This window comes from Caenorhabditis remanei, chromosome V, assembly GCF_010183535.1.
Source record: "Caenorhabditis remanei strain PX506 chromosome V, whole genome shotgun sequence".
Lineage (NCBI taxonomy): Eukaryota > Metazoa > Nematoda > Chromadorea > Rhabditida > Rhabditidae > Caenorhabditis > Caenorhabditis remanei.
Window position 1 is genome coordinate 14,016,132 of NC_071332.1, and position 22,814 is coordinate 14,038,945.

Genomic DNA, 22,814 nt, shown 5'->3' on the forward strand with positions numbered 1-22,814 from the left:
ACTAAAGGATTAGGGATCGTCGTTTTAAAGTCAATTGATCTCAATCTGGTAGTTGTGATGATCAGTTCCAGAAACCGAGACAAAACGGAAATTTAAAAAGGTAAAGTTTTTTAAAAATCATTTCTACTGATTTAAAAGGTATCATAAAGTGCAACAATCGAGCACAAACCGATATCAGCTATTCAGCTGTAAGTAATATCTTGCGTTCCAAATTTGAAGAGTTTTAGAGTCGGAAAATGTAGAGCTTCAAACATTTCCCATTTTCTTTCCAAAATTTGAAAACTATTTATTTCGGTATGGACTTATGTTTTGATGATTTCTGGACTCAAGAATTATTGTTTAGAGTTTATTTTATCTGCCTGGTTGATCATAACTGTTAACCTGAACAACTGTAGCTCATCTTTTTTCCACAAAAATTCAAAGTTCTAAATATAAATTTTTCATACAAAAAATAATAACAAAACTTGAATTCAATCAAAAAAATTGCCAAGTAAAGTCTCATTTCCCTTCTATTCATCTTCCTCTCGTTCGGCCATGAGTGCTTCTGGAAGTGCGTGTTCCACTCGTTCCACTATAACTCGAACGACTTCCACGACGTCGTCTACGTCCACCACTCTCCATATAACTATCACTGGATGTTCTCTCGTTGGATCTTCTTTCTTTTTCAGCTTTTTGACTTTGCCAGAAGAAGAATCCGATGCCAGAAGCGGAGCATGCAAGCAAGAAGAGAACGCATAGGACAATAGCTATGATACCAAGGTAGGTCAACGTCTCCGGAGCAGCAGTTGGTGGCGGGAGTGGTGGATGGGTTCTGTATTCAATAATTGTTACCGGTTCTCCTGCAGGTCCTGGAGGTCCTGGTACCGGAACCATAATGGGTGGCTGTGGAGGTGGTGGTGGAGGAATCTGAGGCGGTGGAACTTTTTGACCGAAAATACTTCCAACGATATTTCCGATCATATTGAAACCAGAAGACACCATCGGCTATAAAAACGTCAAATTACCAATTATTTCCGACTAGAAAAGAACGTACCGCATAATCGGCGACAGAAGATTTCGACATGTTGGTCCTGAAGTCAGAGAAGACGTCGAAGAAAGTTCAGTAGCAGTTGCGGGTAACTGTTTTCAACATCTCCTTTTATAAGGTGCCCTGCTCTAGTGGCATGCACTGCTCTACTGGTTTCTAGACTAGTGCTACCCGGTTTTTTAGAGCTTCGTCGTACAGGGTCAACTTGAGTTCTTTGTGTTTTTTTGTTTCTCTATCAGTACTCAATATCACACTTGAGACAGTCACAACTACTTTCAATCGATCAATATGGCGGTAAGCTCATCTGCATAAAAAGTGCTGTACATGACAACAAATTAGACAATTTCAGTGGCTGGGTTTCATCCCTCCGTTGCTCAGTCTGGCAACAAGCATCACTCAACTGTTTGTTCCGGCACCGCCGCCTCCGCCGGTTCCGACACCTCCGCCTCCAGCAACACCTGCTCCAACGGCACCACCGGGGCAGCCATCATTGCCTCCACCTCCTCCGCCCCCTCCGCCAACTCCTCCACCAACAACGACGGAGATGGATGTGACTATTGGGGCAGTCATTATAGTCGTTGGCTTCGTGGCGATTTGTATTTCATTGTCCGCATCCGGATTCATGTTTTTCTTATATCGAAAGAAGCAGAAGGAGAAAGAGACGCAGTCTCAAGATAACTTTGGAGGACCAATGGAAAGTGGATATGGGAGCACTTCGTCGATGAGTGGAACTGGAACATCTGGAACATCTTTCGGAACGTCTGGAACTTCTGGAACAACTGGAACAACTGGAACAAGAACTGGAACCAAGGCGAAGAAAGATAAGAGAAAGAAGAAGAAGAAGAAGGAGAAGAAAGCGAAGAAATCGAGAGCTGAAAAGTCTTCGAAGAGCTCCAAATCATCCAAGGAACTTGCAACAGCCATCACTCCTTCAGTCCCAGATACTCCTGCTCCAGTTGTTCCGTCTCCTGCTGCTGCAACTGTTTTCCCAGAGACCAAACCAGGTACAGCTCCCGATATTTCTGTTGCTGCCAAGACACCTCTTACTGCTCCAACTGAAAGAAACACACCAGTTCCAGCTCCACCACCGAGTGCTCCTTCTACTCCTGAACCTCCTCCACCAGTGATTCCGCCTCCTGCATCAACTCCAACTGAACACGCTCCAGTTGCTCTGGCTCCAGTGTTCTTTGATTCAAGTGCTCCAGCTCCAGCACCAGAAGTAGCGACTCCAGGAACTCCTACTCCTGAAGGCGTGGATCCTTCTGGAGCGATTCCTCCACCGCAGTGAGAGTAGGAGGCACAACTCGAACGGAAGAAATGTTAACTTGTTTGTACTTGTTTGATAATAAAGTAATGTGTTTTGAATTTGCTGTGAATTCGGAATTTTTCTTTTTTGAGGTTCCTGTTGCTTGATTCTACAAACACGTCACAACGCAAAAAATTGTTCACCTTCCACGTAAACAATCTGAAAAAAAACACGAAAAAAGTCGTATCTCTGCATTCATTTCCCTTGATCACTATTCTTCATTCTGTCATTCTCAACACGTCGACCATGGCTCCTCCTAACGTAAATTTTATCCTTTTTTCTATTGACTGACGCCAATACTCTTTCAGCAAGTACTTCCGTTCCCAGATGCCGGACCAAGCACCGAGGAGACAATGGCCAATAAAGAGGGCGAGCCAAAGTTCAAATTGTCGTTGAATATGAACAAAGTACTGAAATCCTTTTCATTTAATCAGTTCAATCTCCAATTATTTTAGGTCGAGTTTCCGTTCACTCCAATCGGAAAACCGTCATACGTGTCTCTTCGTCTCCACAACCCATTACCACACCGTATCACATACAAAGTTCGTTGTACATCTGCTGAAGTGTTCAGAGTTCAGCCACCAGTTGCATTCGTCAATCCGAATGGATGTTCCACTATTACCATCTGGAATGCAAATACAAGTGACAAGGAGAAAATGGAGAAGAGACATTACTTCGCATTCTATCACAAGGCTGCTTCTCCAAGTGCAAGACTTGCTCCGCCCCTCTGGAAGAGTGGATTGAAAGATGCGGAAGGTGAGAGTAGATGAGTCACTTGAAATTTACAAATCGATGTTTTCAGGTGTTCGTCGTATTCCGGTTGTGTTTCTCCCTGCTCCTGGAACCGCTCCTGCAACTGGAACGACTCCATCAGCAGCACCCGCTCAGTGATACCAGAAACACCTGTTTTAATTTGAGAGAACGAATTCACAATATACAATTGAATACAACTATTCTCAACATTTTTGATTTTGATGTTTCTCTTTTTTCGAAAAATGGTGCTTGAACAAATCATATTCCGGTTAGGCGTATCAATTAAAAGGAAATAGCTGTGCTTTCTGAAAACGAGAATTTTTGTTCCAGAACATATATTTTCAGGATAAAACTTTTATAAACCAATAAGATTTGTTCCAGATATTTTCAACTTTTCAGCAATAACTAATCTGATCAGAATTACTCAAATGCGGATGAATAATGGAACACATTACATATAAAATACCGCAAATTTGCACACACCCCTTCTCGTTTTTCGTTTGTTTTTGTCATTTTTCAGTCATTATAAGGAACTAGAACAACGCCGCGTTTCTCTCTACTTCTTCAAACATTCCTAGTATGTGCAAAAACAAGTCAAATATTCTAGACGTAATGATGAAAACTCCTAATTTTCAGAACCATTTCTGTTTTCACACAACGGAAAATATGTGAGAAAGTTTTCGATTTTCCAAGTTCAGATCATTTGTTGTTCCTATTTAATGCTGACAAAAAACACCTCGATGATTTGTTCATTTTTTAATTTTATTGTGGCACAATAATTTCCTTATTTGACTTATTTGACCACCTCGCTTTTCCTGTTATTCTTTGCTTTCTTATGCCAAAAGTCACTTCCGAATGGAAACGACTACGTCGATTTACGAGCAGGCAAACTATTTCTTTCCGGATTCAGATGACTCTTCGAAGTTGTTTTTGAGAGATGTTCTCAAAGTTTTCGAGTGAGTTTTTAAATCAAGAAATATAAAGGGAGCTCTTTTTATAGATTTGCTTCTCATCCAACTATCCGTATTCAGTTTTACATTGCCATCCTCGGCTTGATTGTCACATTCTTCCATTTGATAATTTTAACAAGAAAATCAATGATAACAACATCAGTTATATCAATTATGATTGGAGTTGGAACATGTGATCTCTTGGCAATGATTGCAACAATTATCTACAGTTGGATTATTTATAACGAGGACGACACTGATCCATGGTTAGATTTTATTGCATCGCTTACTTGACAAATCCAAGTTTTCAGTGTTCACCCACTCCCTCTCACCCAAATGTACGTTTACTGGGTCTTCATAAACCTACGAGAACTGGTCCGTCGCTCTTCCACGTGGCTCGGTGTAGTCATGGCTCTTATCAGATATATCAATTTGAAGTATTGGACTAACACCAAATATCGACACTTTTCACTTCCTCTTTATGGATTCAGAGCGTTCTTTTGGTGTATTCTAGGCAGTATTCCATTCACTGTAATCTATTTCTTTCGATACGATATTATATTTGAAAAAATGTGGAATCCACCGAAAAAATGCGGAATTTCAAATGGAGAGATACCTAATCTAAAAGTGTACACTCAAATTCCATCAGCACTATTCACAGATTTCGGTGGATTATTCGGAAAGATTTATATGTTTCTAAATGGTATTGCAACCAAAATACTTCCATGTATACTGCTGCCTCTGCTCACATTTATTCTGATAATCGAGATAAAAAGAGCAGGTAAACGAGGATAACCGCAAATTTTATGAAGAGAAAGAAGTGAGTTTTGTCTAATAGTACTTTTTTCAATAGCCCAGCTAGTTAACTCTCATTCTTCAGAAGCGACAAAACAACAGGTCTCGTAATCTTCATGACATTCTCCTTCTTCATTGTCGAACTCCCGATTGGAATAGTTGTTGTTCTTCAAGTCGCTTACACAGAACTCGGATACTTGTAACCCATTCACTTGCCCTTCATCTCGTCTGACACTTTTCAATTTTCTAGGTACATAGCCACTTATGTCAATCACATATGCAATTTAATATTCACTCTCAATGCTATTATTCATTGTCTGATTTGTTTTTTGATGTCTGGTCAGTATAGGAATACGGTTGGAACTATGTTAGGAATCAAGAAGAAGGTAAGTACGGTAACTGAGACACGTGGATGAAGTGTAATTTCAGAACAACTTCATTACGGCTGTCAGCACTGCACAACTTGTGAAAATATGGGAGCATAAATAATTTTTTATTTTGTTTATTAACTTCATTTGTAAATTATGAGACCCAAGCATTTTTAACCATTGCTCTCGTAGCAAACACGACTCCATGACTGGCCACAGTGACTGTTGTCTTCGTACCAAAAATGTTGGATGGATGTTTGAACAGACCTGAAACCCTTTAGACTTAGATAATACTTTTTTACAAAGACATACCCTTGATAGCGTTCCGATAGTCAGATACAATAAGCATGAGAATGAGAGAATCAATTGGTGGATAAATAGAGAATGAGCAAACGATTAAACCAGTTGGAAGACTCCATTCGAGATTTAGAAAAGGGACAGTTAGAATGGCAACTGCAGGAATGTAGAACGTCAGTGTAGGAGACGTTATCTGGAAACAAAGTGGAAACGAGGTGGAGTGTATTAGAACTTTCAATAACTTATTTCAATCTCCTAGACAGTATTTTGAACTAAAAACAATAAAAAAGAATACTCTAGAAGCAGACTGTTTGGCCGGAAAGTCATTTCCGGCCGCAAAGGTCATATCATCTAAAAAAAAGTGGAGAAAACGAAGTTATCAAAATAGAAATTATTATTCTCTTGAAAGCTAGCCAATACATTTCACTACAAACAAACAGACTCTTTAATTTATTTTACCTGCAACACTAAGCTCTTGAAGAACTGTTTTTGAAGTCTTCTATGCGGTTCTGATACATTTTTCAGCATATCATTCATCTTGAAATGCATATGGAATCCACAGTAACCCACAATAGCAAACTGGATTTCCATTAAGAAAATGATACCGAATGAGAATCCGAAAGCGTTCCAACGAAGGTTTCCATTCTGGTCCTGAATTTTAATTTGTAGTCAGAGATGTTTAGAACAATGTTAAATCTTACATAAGCGATGACAGTGTACCCAGAGACATGGTTTACATCTAGATCATAATGTTCCAACATGACATCTCTGGAATTCGGGTCATGATATCTTCTAGAATTCAAAACTCACCTCATATAATCTCTAGAATAGCTATCAATCCATCCGAAATACAAGACAACTCCACCTCCAATAATCCCGAAGATTACTGACCAACTAACAAGAATTAAGATTCTCCATCCTTTGAAAGTTTCCAGCCGAGGGCTACTGAAACGATTGCTTTATTAGTGTGGTTTCAACAGAGTTCACCTCATCATTGTCCAGTATCTGAACAAAAATAAGACTGTGAAAAACGAAACGATAGAGACATAAACTCCAGAATACGAAGCGACTAATACAGTAATCCAATCCTCAGACCATCCCTCCCATCGAACCATATTGAAGTTAATCAAACCGCCATTGTAAGAGTGATAAAATGGATGAACCAACATTTCGATAAAAGAAAAAATCAAACAGAGTGCAGCGAATATCACAAGCAATGTTTTATACGTTTTATGGATTTGTCGAAGATGGAATATAGTGAGAAATATCAACGTGGAATTGAGGACTACTGTAGCAACGAATCCAGAAGTTGAGAAATGGCTAGCCATGTGATAGATGTGGAGAGATGACATTCTTGTGGAGAATACTTTTGGTTGAAAGTGAGGTCTGGTTCTTCTCTTGTTTTCAGATCTCCGATGTAACTTTTTCAGATTAATTTCCGTTATAATTGTTTATTGAACATCTACATATTTTATCAACTTTTTATGTGGTTTGTGTTATGTAAAGGAGTTGTAAAAGAATATTTGACAGACAAAAAAGATAATTAAAAACCTTCATTTCTCTGTGAGAACGCTGGGTCGTGGGTTATCGATTTGTCGTCAAGAACATTCTCGAAGATATCTGCAACAAGAACTTCTGATTACATTCATAAATATAAATTTCAAACTTCGAATGACTTTCCGATAGTCAGATTCAATAAACAGGAGAATAAGGGAATCAATTGGTGGATAGATTGTCGGAGAAAACTTCAGAATAAAGCTACTTGAGAATGTGAACGTTTTGGAGTCATAACTCAGTACAGACAGATGAATATTCGGAAATCTTCTGTCAAAGAAATGAAATTAAAGTATGGTTTATATAAATCCTGATATCCTTGTCCCTGAAGATTTACCTTGGAAGACTGTTCCACTATGCATTTTAGGAATTTGATGCTTCCAGTCAACATGGATACTTGTTTTTTTACATTCGTTTTAAAAAATATCATTGGTTTACTCCTGACGTCTGTATCTCATAGAACATAATAAGAAACGAAAACACCACTACAATATAACATTTCATCCAGTTTCTTTCTTCATTTCATTCAAAGAACACTTCCGATTCCTTGTGAATGTCTTCTCTTCCCGTTTACCACGTGGCGCATATCTTCTCAACATGCGGATTCATATCTACAGTAGTATTAAATCTATCCTTCATCTTTCTTACTGTATTCCATACCCGACAAATCGACAACACTTACAAAGAACTTTTGATAGTTTTCTCTGTTCTCTGCCTGATTTTCTCTTTCATTGAGTTCTTGGTTCACCCGTTTTTCCATTCGTATAATGGAGGAATGATTAATTTTAACATGGCAAAGTGGTCAAATGAAGTGGCCACTTATTTGATTGCTTCATACTCTGGAGTCTACGTTTCTATCGTTTCGTTTTTCACCGTTCTTTTTGTGTTCATATATTGGACTATGATGAGGTTTCTTTGGAAAAGAAATTGTAATGAAATAATTGTTTGTGTTACAGTAATCCGTTGGTTAGCTTCTTCAAAGGATGGAAACTCATCATTCTTTTGAGTTGGTCAATATTTTCTGGAATTATTGGAGGAGCAATCGTTCTGTATTTGGGAAGAATCGATGACTATTCAAGGGATTATATGAGGTTAAATAATGAAATTTAGCCTGCGATGTTAATAATTTCTTACAGAAACGTCATGCTAGAACACTATAATCTAGATGTAAACCAGATATCTGGCTACGCGGTTGTCGCTTATGTAAATGTTTTTAAATTTATTAAAATCTTTACTATTAACAAACACCAGATTCTGTATGTTTGTCTGTGGTTCGCCGATCCTACCGCCCTTCCTACTGAACCGATTTTCTTCAAATTTAGACCAAAAGATCAGAAATTTTCACCACTCGATGCCCGTCTTTTTCTTTTTTCAAAATTCTTAAAATGACGTCTTCTGAGACAGAAACACTGATAAAGCATATGAGATTCGGCAGGGGGAAAAGGGGGAGAGACGGTCGGCAAAGCGTCGCCTTTTCTTTCCTCGCCCCGGCCGCCATTTGTCCTGGCCGCATGGATCAGGTGGCTGCTTCGCCGCGTCCGATCTGGCAAGTTAAGCAACGTTGACTACAGTTAGTTGGTTCGAACCCATGTCAGAACGTGAAGATTTTTTTGATTTCATCGGATTCAGAAAAAATAGATGATTCCAAACGTGTCGTCCGTTTTCGGATTGGTCCACGTCATAAAAAGATACAGGCCGTTTTCTAAAAAGTGACGACGTGAAAGATGTTTGATTTCATCTGATTCAGAAAAAATAGATGATTCCAAACGTGTCGTCCGTTTTCGGATTGGTCCACGTCATAAAAAGATACAGGCCGTTTTCTAAAAAGTGACGACGTGAAAGATTTTTTGATTTCATCTGATTCAGAAAAAATAGATGATTCCAAGCGCGATTCACCGTAACACCTAGAAGGGTGGTGTTGAGAAGGAGGTTTAGTCGCCGTTAGGCGACGTGAACCGACTGGTAAAATAAGTATATATTAAAACCTGAAGCTTAACGTTCAGGATGGAAACGGAAATCTTCGCTGGATTAGTTTGATCTTCATTATTGCGAGCATTGCAATTCTCGGGGTTCAATTTCTGATTGTCTGTGGTCTGCAAATGCATTTCAAAATGAATGAAATGCTGAAAAATGTATCAGAAACACATAGAAGACTACAGAAACAATTCTTCAAGAGTTTAGTTTTGCAGGTAAACGCAATATCTTTTACTGTTTTCGGTCAATCTATCACATTTCCAGATAACGTCTCCTACACTGACGTTCTACATTCCAGCAGTTGCAATTCTAACTGTCCCTTTTCTAAATCTCGAATGGAGTCTTCCAACTGGTTTAATCGTTTGCTCATTCTCGATTTATCCACCAATTGATTCTCTCATTCTCATGCTTATTGTATCTGACTATCGGAACGCTATCAAGGGTATGTCTTTGTAAAAAAGTATTATCTAAGTATAAAGGGTTTCAGGTCTGTTCAAACATCCATCCAACATTTTTTTTTTCCACCAATTGATTCTCTCATTCTCATGCTTATTGTATCTGACTATCGGAAAGCTATTCGTAGTTAGAAATTTATGTTTATGAATGTAATCAAGAGTTCTTATTTCAGGTATCTTCAAGAATCCTTCCAGTATGCTCCGTGGAAAGTCAACAACTCAGGAGGCGTTTTCACAGAGGACTTTCTAAATCTTTTCTAATTTATTTTTTGTGAAATTTTTGAAACATGTGTTTCTAAATCATGAATAAAAATTTTATTACCAGAATGGTATCTGAGTCGAATGAAAAATGAATCACGAAGTGATTTCATAGGAACATTTCAATTTGTCGTCGAAATGAATTGTTTGTTATTGTTATTGCAATGAGGACGTCTAGCGATATATGAGTAACACAAAGTAGCACGATACTGACGCATCATACCGTGGTTGATGATTAGATGAAATGGACTGGAACTTATTCAGAAAAATATACGGTGTTAGGAATAACAACTGGAAACCAGAATGTAATTTTTCAAACATTTGAAGAAGAGTTTCAAAATCAGAAGTTAACAAACAGTTAGATGAAACGATAATCTTTTCAAAGATGAAAACAAATGTTGAAAATGTTACTGTGGAAGATCCGGTTCAGCAACAATTTACAGCTGTGATCATCTGTAACTAGCATGAGACGTTTCTACGAATTCTCCATATTTCCATGCGGAATGGTCCGTCGTAAGAATCTCCCGATTGAGTACAATCCATAAGTACCGACAACCCACTCAGTCATTCTTCGTGTTTCAAATATTTTTCTGTTCACCTTCCAAGAAATGAAAACAATGCTACTCAAAATTATCAAGATCAAAATTATCAAGAGTGGAAAAATTTGAGTAGCTGCCGAATATCAGTCAACCGGTTCTTCAGTTTCACAAACTTTCCAACGCATTTTGTTAAATCTGAATGCATGTGAACGATGAAGCACAAACCAGAACTAATTTCTCATCTGAATCACCTCTTGTGTTCTGAACTGATTGATTCCAATTGTTCTGTCCCCCATCTCAATTGTGTCATCCCCTCATTTTCTTCTCAAGTAACCACTCACACCTCCATATCTGACTACAATAATTTGTGGGGGACACGAAAAACAATAGTCTCAATTCTTGGATTTCCTTGTCTCCTCAGGTATATAAAACGGGTTTTAGAAGCACACCAGAAAAAAGCGGAAATGAATCTGAAATGGTACTTGGGAATGGGCTCATTCTCCCTATCCCTTTTTTCCATTTTCTTGAATCTTCTCATCTTTTTCCCGTATTTCGTCTCGCCTTCATTGCCAAGAAAAGCTCAGTTTATATCATTGCTTTCTTCAATATCATCTCTGACCTACTTCAACTTTTCGTCACTTGTTTCTACCTCTCCGCCTCGATTATGGCTGATGTAAGTTTGTACGCATTTTGTCGTAAAATCTAATGCATACCGTAACGTGATCTCGTATAACTTGAAACATCTTCAGCGCTACGTAATCACGGGAGATAGAATGAACAAACTAGCTGTCATCTTTGGATGGATTTTCATTAACGCATGGTATATGGAGTGTCTCGTACAGATTGTAATGGCTGCCAACAGGTGGGTCTCATCACGATCAGGATTACTGTAGGGCCTAAACATACGTGGCCTAGAAAACCAACCACGTGAAAACTAGTCCATGAACACACGTTTTCCAGATTCTGCATCATTACATTGAAACAATATCACATCTTTACTTTCAAGTTTACCATGTGGCTCTTCGTGATTCTCATTTCAATAACCACCTTCTCCGCAGTCTGTACTCAATATCTGTTCCCATGCTGTGTGTAAGTCAGAATCCACGCTCCAACGAACTTCGAAATTTATCTTTAGAGCGCAGTTTCGCAAACGTCTCAATTCAATCATTTCAGATTTATCTCCGACCACACAATAATGTCCTTCATGTTTGTCAACCCAGACAATTCGTATTCATACTCCAATCTGATGTTAGTCTCATACGATATCTTCTGTACAAGCACATCCACGTTGTGCTACATTTCTGTGTTTTTCTCAATTCGAAATTCATATAAAGAAGTGTCACACGTTCGAAGTAATCAGAATAACAAAGCAAACAAAGATATCAAGTGAGTCTGCGCATAGTTTGTCAATAGAGCGTACTTGCACCATCTCGAGTTTCAAAATATTTATTTTGTTTCTATTTCAGATACCTCCTCCAATTCGTGTTCATTTCTGTCTTCTACATTTTCACTTGGGTTCTATTCGAAATTCTTCCCCATATTGTCCCAGCAGGACAAGTCGAATGGTTCTCAGTGGTTCCTGTCTTGGTGACACTCAATTGTTCATCCAACTCTGTGATCTACTTATGTGTAAACCGAGAAGTTCAAAAATCAATTCAATTCGCATGGAGCCGGAGCAAAGTGAGCATATCCAAAGTGTCGACGAATGCGACGAATGCACAGTCTTCCGCTGCTGTCGATAACTGATACAATTCATTTTAATGTTTTAAATTTTCTGAAAATTTAATATTTTCTGTAATTTTTTCTAAAAACTCATTTTGAAATTCGCTCTCATTAGTGATGAAGCAATCGCGCTTCACTGATAACATCAGCTTGCATATCAATTTGAATTTCAATAAAGATTTTTCATCCATTTTTTCAGTCTTCGTTTTGTTCTTCTCGTTTTCACTAGTATTTCCAACAAATTCCACCGTTTTTCAGTCATGACCGGTGCCCATAAATTTCTATTAATACCCATCGGTCTTCTATTCGCCGCCGTCATTATCAAGCCATCCGGATCGGCGCTTTATCGGAAAAATGTAGTTTTCAACAAAGTCGATGAAGAAGTTCGGTCAGAAATCGAGCGGCTTTTTCGAAACACGTCTGTCATTCTTTATTCTCTAACAAATTAGGCTGGTGATTCATCAATTTTCAGACTGAAACGACTCGCAGATTTCGAGATGGATTTACCGGCGAAAATCGTGATGCAACGATTAGAAAACGAGGAGGGAAACACATTCAACGACCCGTTTCTTGTTGGAAATTCTGTAATTTCAACATAATATCGTCAGAAAACGAGATGATTCATCGTTTCAGCACGAAGTAAAAGCCTCGCACTACGTGTCTGATCCAGTCTCCTGGTGGTGTTCAGGACTCGCTTCTCGCCAAACTCAACAATATTTTGAGCACAAAAATCGACGAATTGATGTGACTTTCGATTGTAATCGTCCAATGGGTACACGAAATGCTAGATAATTCATAGAATAACGAATTATTTTCAGTGTTTCCCCCGCTTCGAACTTTCATTCGATACCTTCTCATCGCGATGTTCGCCAACGCCGTTTTCATTGTTCTCAAGTTTTCCTCGCGACTCTTGTGAGTGTTTTAAGCATTTCACACTAAATCTAACTAGATATGGCAGCGAGAATTTCGAATATTCATGGATTTAAAACGAGTGTGAGAGAATTCGTTGAAGTCATATCAAATTGTTAACTCTTTTGATTCAGTTCAATTCTTGAAAAGTAGGAGATACGGGCAGTTAGTGTACATTTTCTCTCGAGCCGGTTTCATGAAAATAACGATGTAACGCAATTTTTCTCACTCATTTCTGGTAAAGAATCAGTAGTTTTCTGGTCAAATATTCTAGAATATCAATACCCAAACGTTTTCGAAAACAAGGAAAAGTAGGAATCAATTGAAGAAGTCACGCAGATTCATGTCATGTCTTATAAAACAAATTCCTACTGGAATTCATCGGGATTTCGGTAACAAAGGAAATAATTTAAAAACAAAAACTATTTCAGAAAAAATCGATTCTCCCACATAAACATCGAAATCACCGCCGTTCGCAACGAGAAACCGCTAAGCTTTGATGACTATCAATTCGACGATGACCTCTCGGCCTTCATGGAAAATGTGGAGAAATGGGATGCGTCGAGACTGGAATCATGTCATGATTGAATAAAACAAATCATCACTACTAACTCAATTTTTTCTGTATATTGTTTTCACTATTTTATTATGTCATTCTTATGTTTCTTTACGATATGCTGGTAACCAGAGATTGCGTGATTCAAAAATTACTCGACATTTATTTATTTTTATTCAATTTTCCTTCTGCACACTGATCTTATTAGTCGCGACATGAACAAGCATGTTTTGTGACGATGAAAGAGTCATTCTTTTGTAATGTCTGGAGAAGAGGAAACCCCCGATTCGTTATTTCCTGGGTTCGACAATAATACACAACAGTTTCTGTTCTCCTTGAATTCCAAAATTGAGTAAGTTTTTTTCCAAATCGAAATTATACTGACTTACAGATTTTTAGTTATTTGTCTAACCTCTCTGGAACTCTGGATACTACCTTGCTCTGATTTCGGTCGGAGTTAATATATTTCATATTATAATTTTGAGTAGAAAAGAAATGAGAAAATCTGTAATTAATATGATTTTGATTTCAATTTCAGTTAATTATATATTTTATCTTCTGATTTTGGCAGGCATTCGATATATCCAGACCGATGATATCGAAAGACCTGAGTGGTGAGTGTGAACAGCCTCGTGTCATCTCTTCTCTCCGTTATCAACTAAACATTTCAGTCACCCTCCCTCATCTTACCTGTATAATCAATTTCTAAAATTTTCCTACGCTCTTCAAATATATTCAATCCATTCGGCCACGTGGCTTGGTCTTCTGATGGGTTCTCTTCGATTGATTATTTTGAGATTTCCATTCAACTACAAACTACAAAAAGTAGCAAAACCAAAAAATGGGTTGAAGTATATTTGTGTCACAATGAGTTTGTGTTTTCCAATAAGTTTTTTGTATTATTTTCGGTTCAAAATCGAGGAATATGACCGATGGATTCCTGATGAAACGTAAGTTGGTTTTGAAAAAGGACCACCCAGAAACTGAAATTTAGATGTTTCGGTTTCCCTTCAAACTACAGTCTGCCAAGTTATGGAATGGAACAAAGTGAATTATTTAGTTTCGATAATCTATTAGTTTATCGAATTTATATATTCACAGAGGGTGTTTTCGCAAAAGTTATTCCTGCAATTTTCTATCCGATTCTAACATTTTTCTTATTAAATGAAGTGAGAGCAGGGAGAGAGAATAGAGAAAGATTTGGGACGGAGAGTACTATGTGGGTGTCCTGAAGCGATTAATAATTGAAATTGAACTCTATGAAAATTCAGAAAAGACAAAACGACTCGACTTGTGATTGCGATGACTTTATGCCACTTAATGTGTGATCTCCCGAGAGGAATATTAGCATTGATTCAATCTTATGTTGTTACTGTCACTGGGTTTCTGTAAGTTATTGATCGCAATTAAAGAAGAATTGTGGGTGATTTTAGAATGATGACGTCATCGTTATACATCTTATTGACTACTCTCTTCATAGTGAACACTACAGGGTGGCTAATAAGTATACGACGCTCTTACTTTTTGGATATTCTTCGGGAAAACGCTTGAATCAACAAAAAAACGTTATTAATAGTTGGAATGTTCAAAATAGATTTAGTATACAAAAGGAGTTCGAAGTTGGATACTTTGGCTTTGATACAGGCCCTCTGACGTAAGGGGCCAAAATCGCCTGTGCGCCGCAGGTAGTCGACGTCGACTTCGTCCCATATCTTCTGAAGGACGGTCTTGAGAACAACGGCCATGTTGTAAGAGATTCCTGATAACTTGCTCTCCAAATATTCCCATACGATGAAATCCATCGGACTCAGATCCGCCGACGAGGAAAGCCTAAAGTCGTTATTCCAGAAGCCAGGAACATGAGAGAGATGATGAATTTTGTTGTTTTGGAACTATGGGAGGTAACCCAATCTTGTTGAAAGATGAAAAAGAGTCCAGTAGAGTGTTGAGCTGTACAGAGGAACAAAACATCCTTCAAAACCAAGTTTTGGAAGACCCCGAGTTGATTTTCGCATTTTTTTAAATGAAAACTAACGAAGTTCTACCGTATGATGTCACCGCGGCCCACGCCATCACAGTTTTAGAAATAAGGTGGTCATGGGCCTGGTGACGTTAAGGGGACCTACTATCACCTTTTGATAACAAAAGTTTTTGCTTTTGACAGTTGGAAAAAGGTTCAATAATAAAATGTTTATCATAAGTCCAGATCACGCCCGACACGCGGCGCACAGGCGATTTTGGCGTCTTACGTCTGAAGGCATGTATCAAAGCCAAAGTATCCAACTTCGAATTCCTTTTGTATACTAAATCTATTTTGAACATTTTAACTATTAATAACGTTTTTTGTTGATTAAAGCGTTTTCCCGCCAAATATCCAAGAATTAAGAGCGTCGTATACTTATTAGCCACCCTGTATGGTTCAATGCTTCATCTGCTGTGCATTATCATCCAATTATCAGCTAACAGTTGTTCAAATTCTCAGAAAAATGGGAATCAGGTCGAAACGGAAAGAGAATGAAGTATCCGTTTCAGCTGTTGTTTTCTAATTAAATGGAGTGTTGAACTGATTTTTTTGAGTTTCGATCTGTATCAGATGTTTTATTTATGATGAATCTGACAAATTTTTATAGGTCAATTCGCCAATCAAAGTAATTATAAGATCTGGAAGTGGTTGTGAAACAAGCAACTATTTTTGTTGAAGGCTTTCCAAATTAGCCAGTTTTTCTCAGAACCGATTTTGCATAGTCTCATTTTATGGTAGATTTCCGTAGCTATTTTCTATTTGACATTTCTGTTAGAAATCCCAATAAACTTTTTGAAATTATAAAATTACAAATACTTTATTACAATTGAGTAAGCATACAGAAAAACGCTTGGCTTTCTCTATTCGTCCTCCGTTTTCAGCTGATCATACCTTATTCTAAAGTTCTCAACAAACTATTTTTGTTTTATTTGCAATATCTCATGGTGCATAAGAAATTAATATTGATGGGATATCATTTCGGGGTTTCAATCCAGAAAATGGATGGCTGAATGTGTTCAGGACTTCCTTCCGCAGTAATGTATTAGTGACAAGCATAGTGAGTGTTGAGGCCGTTCCGTGCTCCTGGACTACCAGAGTCAGGTAGTGAGAGATGGCTGGAAAGGTGAAAAGGTTTTCAGAATATGTAAGAAAACATCTTACACGACAACTGAAGAACAAAAAAGTTTGCAGCGAAGAAAATGGACAGAGGGATGAAAATGAATGAGATATGGATAAATGCCTGAAACATGCTCTCTCAGTTAGCAGGAGCATCCCTTAACTCACCGCAACGGCAAGACTAAACAGGAAGTTCTTATGTATTGACACAGTTCTTGCAGACAATTGAAGATTGATTGAGCTCAACGAACGAATTGTGACATAAGCAGCTAATCCACCTGCCAGCAAAGCGAATATCACTGCGGTGTAAGCAAAAATATAGAAGACAATGAAGATCCATGAGTCGAATTGCATAAAGAAACAGTTACCGCACCACATGAAATTAGGGAATTTTCCTCGGGACTGAAGAAAAGAAAATATTGAATTAGACAAACAGACACACAAACAGACTTGTTCCATTTTGATTTTATAGTCTTTCTGATCTATTAGATCTGGATATATCAATACGTTAAGCGCAAAAAGTATAGGAACATTAAGATAAAATGCATATTTCATGAAGTACACAAGTTTATGTAGAATAGTTTTCTTCGTGTGAAAAACTGCAACTTTCATCCGATGTATGAAGAGATTGATTGTAGAGAAAGCGGTGAAATGAAACAGCATAATCCACAACTGAAAGAGATTTGGTGAGTATTCAGCCATGTATCCATTTGAACAAAGTGCTCCCCATGGAAATGTCACGTTCACTCTCCAGAATCCCATTTGATATTCTAGAAGGACACCACTGAAACTATCGGAATAAAGACGACTAAAAAAATGGTTAACTTACGAAGCGATATGAATGACAAGGTAATTTCTGTATTGATGAAAATGCGGAGGGCATTTCAGAAGCAGTACTAAAAATGCAGTTCCGTATATTGGAATTGAGAAAAGAGAACAGAAATAATGAGCAAAGACTATATGAATTGGGTCTTCGAACCAACAAGTAGCATTCAACATTCAGACGGAATTAGAGGAAGTTTGAGATGAAGTATTCTCTTTTTTCAAAATGAATTTTCAATTAGCCTGAGAACAGGTGAAATCACTCTGTTATGGGTGATGCTGATTGATATTTTGAAAATTTCGTGTGGTGCTCGTCAGAGCTTCGAAAAATTCAACCGGAATTCAACTAATAAAACTCTATTTATCAATTTAAAAAATCAACATTTCAAAACACAAAAATATTCTTCTTGGGAATCTTTTTAACATTTGAATCAATATAATCCATCAAAACAATGAACATGAACCAGCTGAACGCACGATTGTAGTTTCGAAGATCATTCCAATCGATTCCAGGTAACAGACATTCTTGGTTCAGCTCACGGGATTTTGCAGGGGTTACCTGGAATAGTTCTCAACTTATTTGAACGTAATGGATGACAAAAAGGGATTTACCAAAACGGAGTATGTGTTGAGTTGATAGGCCAAAGTCGCATTAGCGATAACTTCAAAGAAAACAAAAATTGTGATGAGAACAATACCAATGAATTGAAAAGAGCTAGAGAAGGATCTCCTCTCAAAATATATTTTTTGTGCAATGTAATAGAAAAAATATATTCCGACTTGGCCTTTTCCCAAAATAATTGCAGAGTGGGATATGTATGCGTTGGAATCGAGAAGGGTATAGAGTGGGCTGAAAGAGTTTAGTATAAAAAACAGATTCATTCCAGACATTTCTTACCAGAGAACGGAATAAATCATGGCTGCTGTAATATATACCAGTTTTGAATTTAGTGGTCGGTAAACTCCATTTTCATCGGAAAGAATATTTTCAGGTCCACAAACTGGATTGGATATCTATCCATTGATGACCTTGCAGTCCAGATGGTCTCTGATGAACAAGCGATATTCTGACATGAGGAAATTCCTAGAACTAACTTCAAAATAGTACTGAAAACAAAAGAACCCAGTGTAGAGAATAGAAACTAATAAATACAATAATTTCACCACTTTCTTTGAAGAGTCGTCCGTTAAAAACATCTGAAACACGCCTGTTTTTGGTAATTTTTTTTGTTCAAAGACAACATTTTCTGCAAATGTAAGACACCCGAAAACGGAGGAAACTGCAATAATATAATATTGCTGCCACTTTCGAACACTATGTCGCTTTGAGTAAATCCACATGCTTGCAGATAACAAAATCCAGAAACAAGTGTAGGTGTCTAAATAAAATATCCTCAGATCTTTTAGAATATTCTAAAGAACCTACATAAATGAAGAGTTGACTTGTCTGGACAATTACTTGTTATAATTCCCAGCATTCCCATCGCAACAAAACTCAACAGACACACCACTTTAGGAGCATCTCTTTCTTGAATTCCATGAGTTGTGAGAATTTTTGGAACTTGATAACAGAATAGTTTCCTCCGAAAAACAATGATTAAATTGAGGATTCCAATTACAGCAAGACCACTGACGCTGGCAACTGAATTGAATGAATTGAGGTGAAACATTTCTGAAGAGCATTTATAGTTGAGGTAGCAGGTATCGAAATCCATTTTGTTCGATGTTTGTTGTCTGTTTTGGAACAGCGTAGTGAGTGCAGGAAGGATGGATCCAAAGATTTGGAAGAATAAGAAACTGGAATTGAGTTGTTCCTCAAAAGAAGACATAATCTTAACTCACTTGAAATACTTTGCTTCTTTCACAAGTCTTCCTTTTTGATATTCTTTGTGACTGACTATCCGATTGGGTTTATCAAATAGAAATGACAAATCCACGATTATATCTACTCCCGAACAATTTTCTTCAAAATCATTTGGTTCATTATTCTTTTGACGATCCAAGAATCGGTACTTTAGAAATGCTGAAAATTGAAAACTCTAAAACTGTAAGTGTGGTTGAAATTACTTAGAAGTAGGACAAGAATCATACTTCCAGCATAAACAAAGAGTGGAATCATAAAAATGAAAGTTTGCTCTGAAATTCATAAAATTTGATAGTTAATGAAAAAACAACCATACACACCATTCACTGGAGAGACTGAAATTTGTGCATCTTTGTCCCTTCCTGCATTCTCAGAATCTATTGGTCCTTCTGAAACAAATTTCTTGTGAACCTTTCTAAAATTATACCACACTTCCTGCAATTCCACATGCTGAATCATCAGGATTCACAGTGAAAGCAATATGAACTTCAGGGCCAATATCACTTTTCTGAAACAGAGTCATTTTGAGACAAATTATTTATGACTCACTCTAATAGAAAACCCAGCGAATTTCGTGAATGTCTGGAAAAAGTAAACATCGCTTTGCTCCAATAAGCCGGAGCCGTCAAACAAGGGACACTGAAAAAAAGGTCAAAAATAGAGAAGTCTGAAATACTTACAGTTGCTTTCCGCACAATCAACCTGCCACATATATCACTATCAGAGTTGGCTCTTACATCCACTTTCTCAATATCCTCAGGGAATTTATACCTGCAAACTGATTCAGTATTCTAACAATAAGTTTTTTAGTAACATGTAATAACGTGGTTCCGACGGGCTTGCTTCTGTTGTAATTGATTTTTCCAGATTGAAATTCGCAGCCGGTTTTACTCGTAATTTAAATTCACTTGGACGAGAACTGGCGATGGATAAATAGACAGGTTGACCGAGTTGTTCCAGAGAACGATCCTCATCGCATAATGTATCTGTGGCCACCCAGTATTCGAACCGTTTTCCTTGTTGTGATTGAATACGTGGCAGCTGGAAATGTGATATGAAAACGGATTGAATCGCACGATCGAACCAAAACGGGATCCAAACTTCTCGTCCTTATTCAGAAAAACTAACCGCAATGTCGTGTACTGTTTTTCCTCGGACTACATTCACAGTCAATGAATTTTGCAATGTCATTTCTTCGGATGAAATATAAACTCTGATTGCAGAAGGCTTCAAAATTCCCAATTACTATCTCATATTCAGAAAAAACTCAATACCGGATAATCTTTATTCAAAACGACTCGAAATAAAATTGGAGTCAAGCTCCCTTCGGTGGTCCAATTTGTGTACCATGCTCCAAATTCCAGATCATGAAATTCTTTACACAGAGAGAGGTGTAAAGTTGAAAATAGCAGAAAAAGAAGAGAGCAAATATGCATGATTTCTGAAAAAAGGGTAATAGTCAAATATTATGCATGCCTTATATACCCAGTCCAAGATGTTTTCGGATAATATTTACTCAGAAACTTTAGAAACGTTTCATGTTGTAAACAATTTATTGAAGAAAAATAAAAAGATTATAATAAGAGTGAGCAAGAGCAGAGCAGTTAATAATAGTTTAACTAAAGGGAAATGGGATAACATTGACTTTCCAAATGACATGAGTATGAAAATCAAGGAGAAGCCCTCTGAAAACTGATATGAACACTATTGAATGTAAGTACACTTACGAAAAAAAATTTACAGCCAGATAGTTACGGTACTTATTGAAAAATCTGAAAACTAGAATAATACAACGTAGAATGCAATTATGGGAACAGCCAGAAACTTTTTTTGATTTGACATATAGCGTTGATTATTTTTAGAATTATTGAGAAAATTGAGCTGAATGTCTGAATAATAAAGGGATTTCCAGGTGAATTTGAAAATTCAGAGTTGGTTGTCAAGGAAGTATGAGAATTCGATATTCAGGTGGTTTATGTACAATTGATCTGCCATGACATGTTTAAAAAAAAAGGGACATCATATAAAACTTGTTCAATGGAAATTAGACTTGAGTTGATAAGAACATCAAGTTATAGAAATGACGAGGGTGAATGTATCTTGCAAGGAACATGATCAAAACTGAATTTTATTTCTAAGCCACGTTCTGGTTTTGATTTTAAAATCAGATTACAAATCATAGTGGAAATGTCAGACTAGACAAAAACAAACACCATGATCACGTTCTACAAAGATCTCTGGAAGTTTTTTGATTTATTCGGTTTTATTTCATTTCTTTCCTTCAGAAATTTCCCATAACATAAATTCCGCTGCTCGTTGTACTTGTTGTTTCGATCCGCATAATTTATCTGGAAACCCCAGTAATTTTTTGTAGCTTTTCGTATAACTTTGTTTGTTGTGAGCATTGTTAATGTAACAAAGGAGCCATGATCTTGCAACAGTACAACGATAATGAATGATATATCTGAAAAGTTCCAGCTGGAAATTCATTAGCAGTCATTTGAACTCACAAGCAGTGTGTAAGTATCGATATGACTTTCTCGATACTAGCCCATTTCGAGAAATTATCGAGAAATTTCCCGGAAAAAATTTCTCGAAAATTTCTCGAAACTTTCTCGATATTTCTCGAAAGTATCGATACTTTCTCGAGAAAGTTTGAATGATTTCTCGATACTTTCTCGATACTTTCGAGACGTCTCGATACTTTTCCCGGGAAGTTGTACTTTGTCAACAGTGTTATTTTTCTTCAGTGTGTTTTGAAACCGGACGTTTCAAAACCGGTCATTTCGCAACCGGACGTTTTGAAACCGGTCATTTCGCAACCGGACGTTTTGAAACCGGTCATTTCGCAATCGGACGTTTTGAAACCGGTCATTTCGCAACCGGACGTTTTGAAACCGGTCATTTCGCAACCGAATGTTTCGAAACCGGCCATTTCGCAACCGGACGTTTTAGAACGGTTGCGAAATGACCGGTTTCGAAATGTCCAGTTGCGAAATGGCCGGTTTCGAAATGACCGGTTGCGAAATGACCGGTTTCGAAACGTCCGGTTGCGAAATGACCGGTTTCGAAACGTCCGGTTACAAAACACACTGCAGACTGTTTGATTTATCGGGAAATTATCGAAACTCCGGGTCTCGATACCATCAATTTTCGAGAAAAGTATCGAGAAAGTATCGATACTTTTGTGATCAAAAAAGTCTCGATACTTTCTCGAGAAACGTTTCGATAAATTTCTCGAGAAAGTATCGGGAAAGTATCGATAAAATTTATCGGGAAATTTCTCGATACTTTTTCGAGAAATTTATCGAGAAAATGTTCGGGAAATTTCTCGAAGCGGTCTCGAAACCACACACTGCTCACAAGGAACATTTATTATCACAAAATTGCCAAGGAAGTACACAATTAATGGAAGGAAAACCATACTGACATGTACTATGATCTGAAATTTAATGCTTATGAAATCTAGTTACGTGTTTCAACAAACCGCGCTAATCAGACTGAACATAAAATTTCTGTGCATTGC

General features: G+C 37.5%; 9 protein-coding genes across 9 annotated transcripts; 5 read left to right on the plus strand and 4 right to left on the minus strand.

Moving 5' to 3' along the window:
• Positions 1-513: 513 nt before the first annotated feature.
• Positions 514-1,063, minus strand: GCK72_019842 (uncharacterized protein; the record flags this gene model as incomplete). Its single annotated transcript, XM_003116246.2, has 2 exons — positions 514-984; positions 1,034-1,063. The coding sequence occupies 2 exons, from the start codon at positions 1,061-1,063 to the stop codon at positions 514-516; spliced, it is 501 nt and encodes a 166-aa protein (XP_003116294.2).
• Positions 1,064-2,579: 1,516 nt separating this feature from the next.
• GCK72_019843 (uncharacterized protein) lies at positions 2,580-3,224 on the plus strand (the record flags this gene model as incomplete). Its single annotated transcript, XM_003116046.2, has 4 exons — positions 2,580-2,594; positions 2,642-2,740; positions 2,789-3,089; positions 3,136-3,224. 4 exons carry the CDS (start codon positions 2,580-2,582, stop codon positions 3,222-3,224), a joined length of 504 nt encoding a protein of 167 aa, XP_003116094.2.
• A 717-nt stretch (positions 3,225-3,941) lies between these two features.
• Positions 3,942-5,034, plus strand: GCK72_019844 (uncharacterized protein; the record flags this gene model as incomplete). The annotated part of the gene is made up of 4 exons (XM_053733256.1): positions 3,942-4,042; positions 4,087-4,302; positions 4,348-4,473; positions 4,917-5,034. The coding sequence occupies 4 exons, from the start codon at positions 3,942-3,944 to the stop codon at positions 5,032-5,034; spliced, it is 561 nt and encodes a 186-aa protein (XP_053582169.1).
• Positions 5,035-5,353: 319 nt separating this feature from the next.
• On the minus strand, positions 5,354-6,848 carry GCK72_019845 (uncharacterized protein; the record flags this gene model as incomplete). Its single annotated transcript, XM_053733257.1, has 6 exons — positions 5,354-5,466; positions 5,512-5,689; positions 6,067-6,147; positions 6,198-6,264; positions 6,307-6,441; positions 6,484-6,848. 6 exons carry the CDS (start codon positions 6,846-6,848, stop codon positions 5,354-5,356), a joined length of 939 nt encoding a protein of 312 aa, XP_053582170.1.
• Positions 6,849-7,840: 992 nt separating this feature from the next.
• On the plus strand, positions 7,841-9,729 carry GCK72_019846 (uncharacterized protein; the record flags this gene model as incomplete). The annotated part of the gene is made up of 6 exons (XM_053733258.1): positions 7,841-7,959; positions 8,007-8,141; positions 8,187-8,253; positions 9,054-9,239; positions 9,289-9,466; positions 9,653-9,729. 6 exons carry the CDS (start codon positions 7,841-7,843, stop codon positions 9,727-9,729), a joined length of 762 nt encoding a protein of 253 aa, XP_053582171.1.
• A 1,320-nt stretch (positions 9,730-11,049) lies between these two features.
• Positions 11,050-12,022, plus strand: GCK72_019847 (uncharacterized protein; the record flags this gene model as incomplete). Its single annotated transcript, XM_003116224.2, has 4 exons — positions 11,050-11,138; positions 11,237-11,365; positions 11,450-11,662; positions 11,743-12,022. 4 exons carry the CDS (start codon positions 11,050-11,052, stop codon positions 12,020-12,022), a joined length of 711 nt encoding a protein of 236 aa, XP_003116272.2.
• Positions 12,023-12,258: 236 nt separating this feature from the next.
• GCK72_019848 (uncharacterized protein) lies at positions 12,259-13,495 on the plus strand (the record flags this gene model as incomplete). Its single annotated transcript, XM_003116136.2, has 5 exons — positions 12,259-12,416; positions 12,471-12,582; positions 12,632-12,770; positions 12,817-12,910; positions 13,339-13,495. 5 exons carry the CDS (start codon positions 12,259-12,261, stop codon positions 13,493-13,495), a joined length of 660 nt encoding a protein of 219 aa, XP_003116184.2.
• Positions 13,496-16,425: 2,930 nt separating this feature from the next.
• On the minus strand, positions 16,426-16,956 carry GCK72_019849 (uncharacterized protein; the record flags this gene model as incomplete). The annotated part of the gene is made up of 3 exons (XM_003116554.2): positions 16,426-16,601; positions 16,648-16,726; positions 16,771-16,956. 3 exons carry the CDS (start codon positions 16,954-16,956, stop codon positions 16,426-16,428), a joined length of 441 nt encoding a protein of 146 aa, XP_003116602.2.
• An 853-nt stretch (positions 16,957-17,809) lies between these two features.
• Positions 17,810-20,479, minus strand: GCK72_019850 (uncharacterized protein; the record flags this gene model as incomplete). The annotated part of the gene is made up of 9 exons (XM_053733259.1): positions 17,810-17,983; positions 18,933-19,221; positions 19,267-19,447; positions 19,492-19,560; positions 19,609-19,677; positions 19,721-19,796; positions 19,969-20,059; positions 20,103-20,329; positions 20,417-20,479. 9 exons carry the CDS (start codon positions 20,477-20,479, stop codon positions 17,810-17,812), a joined length of 1,239 nt encoding a protein of 412 aa, XP_053582172.1.
• Between the last annotated feature and the right edge of the window lie 2,335 nt (positions 20,480-22,814).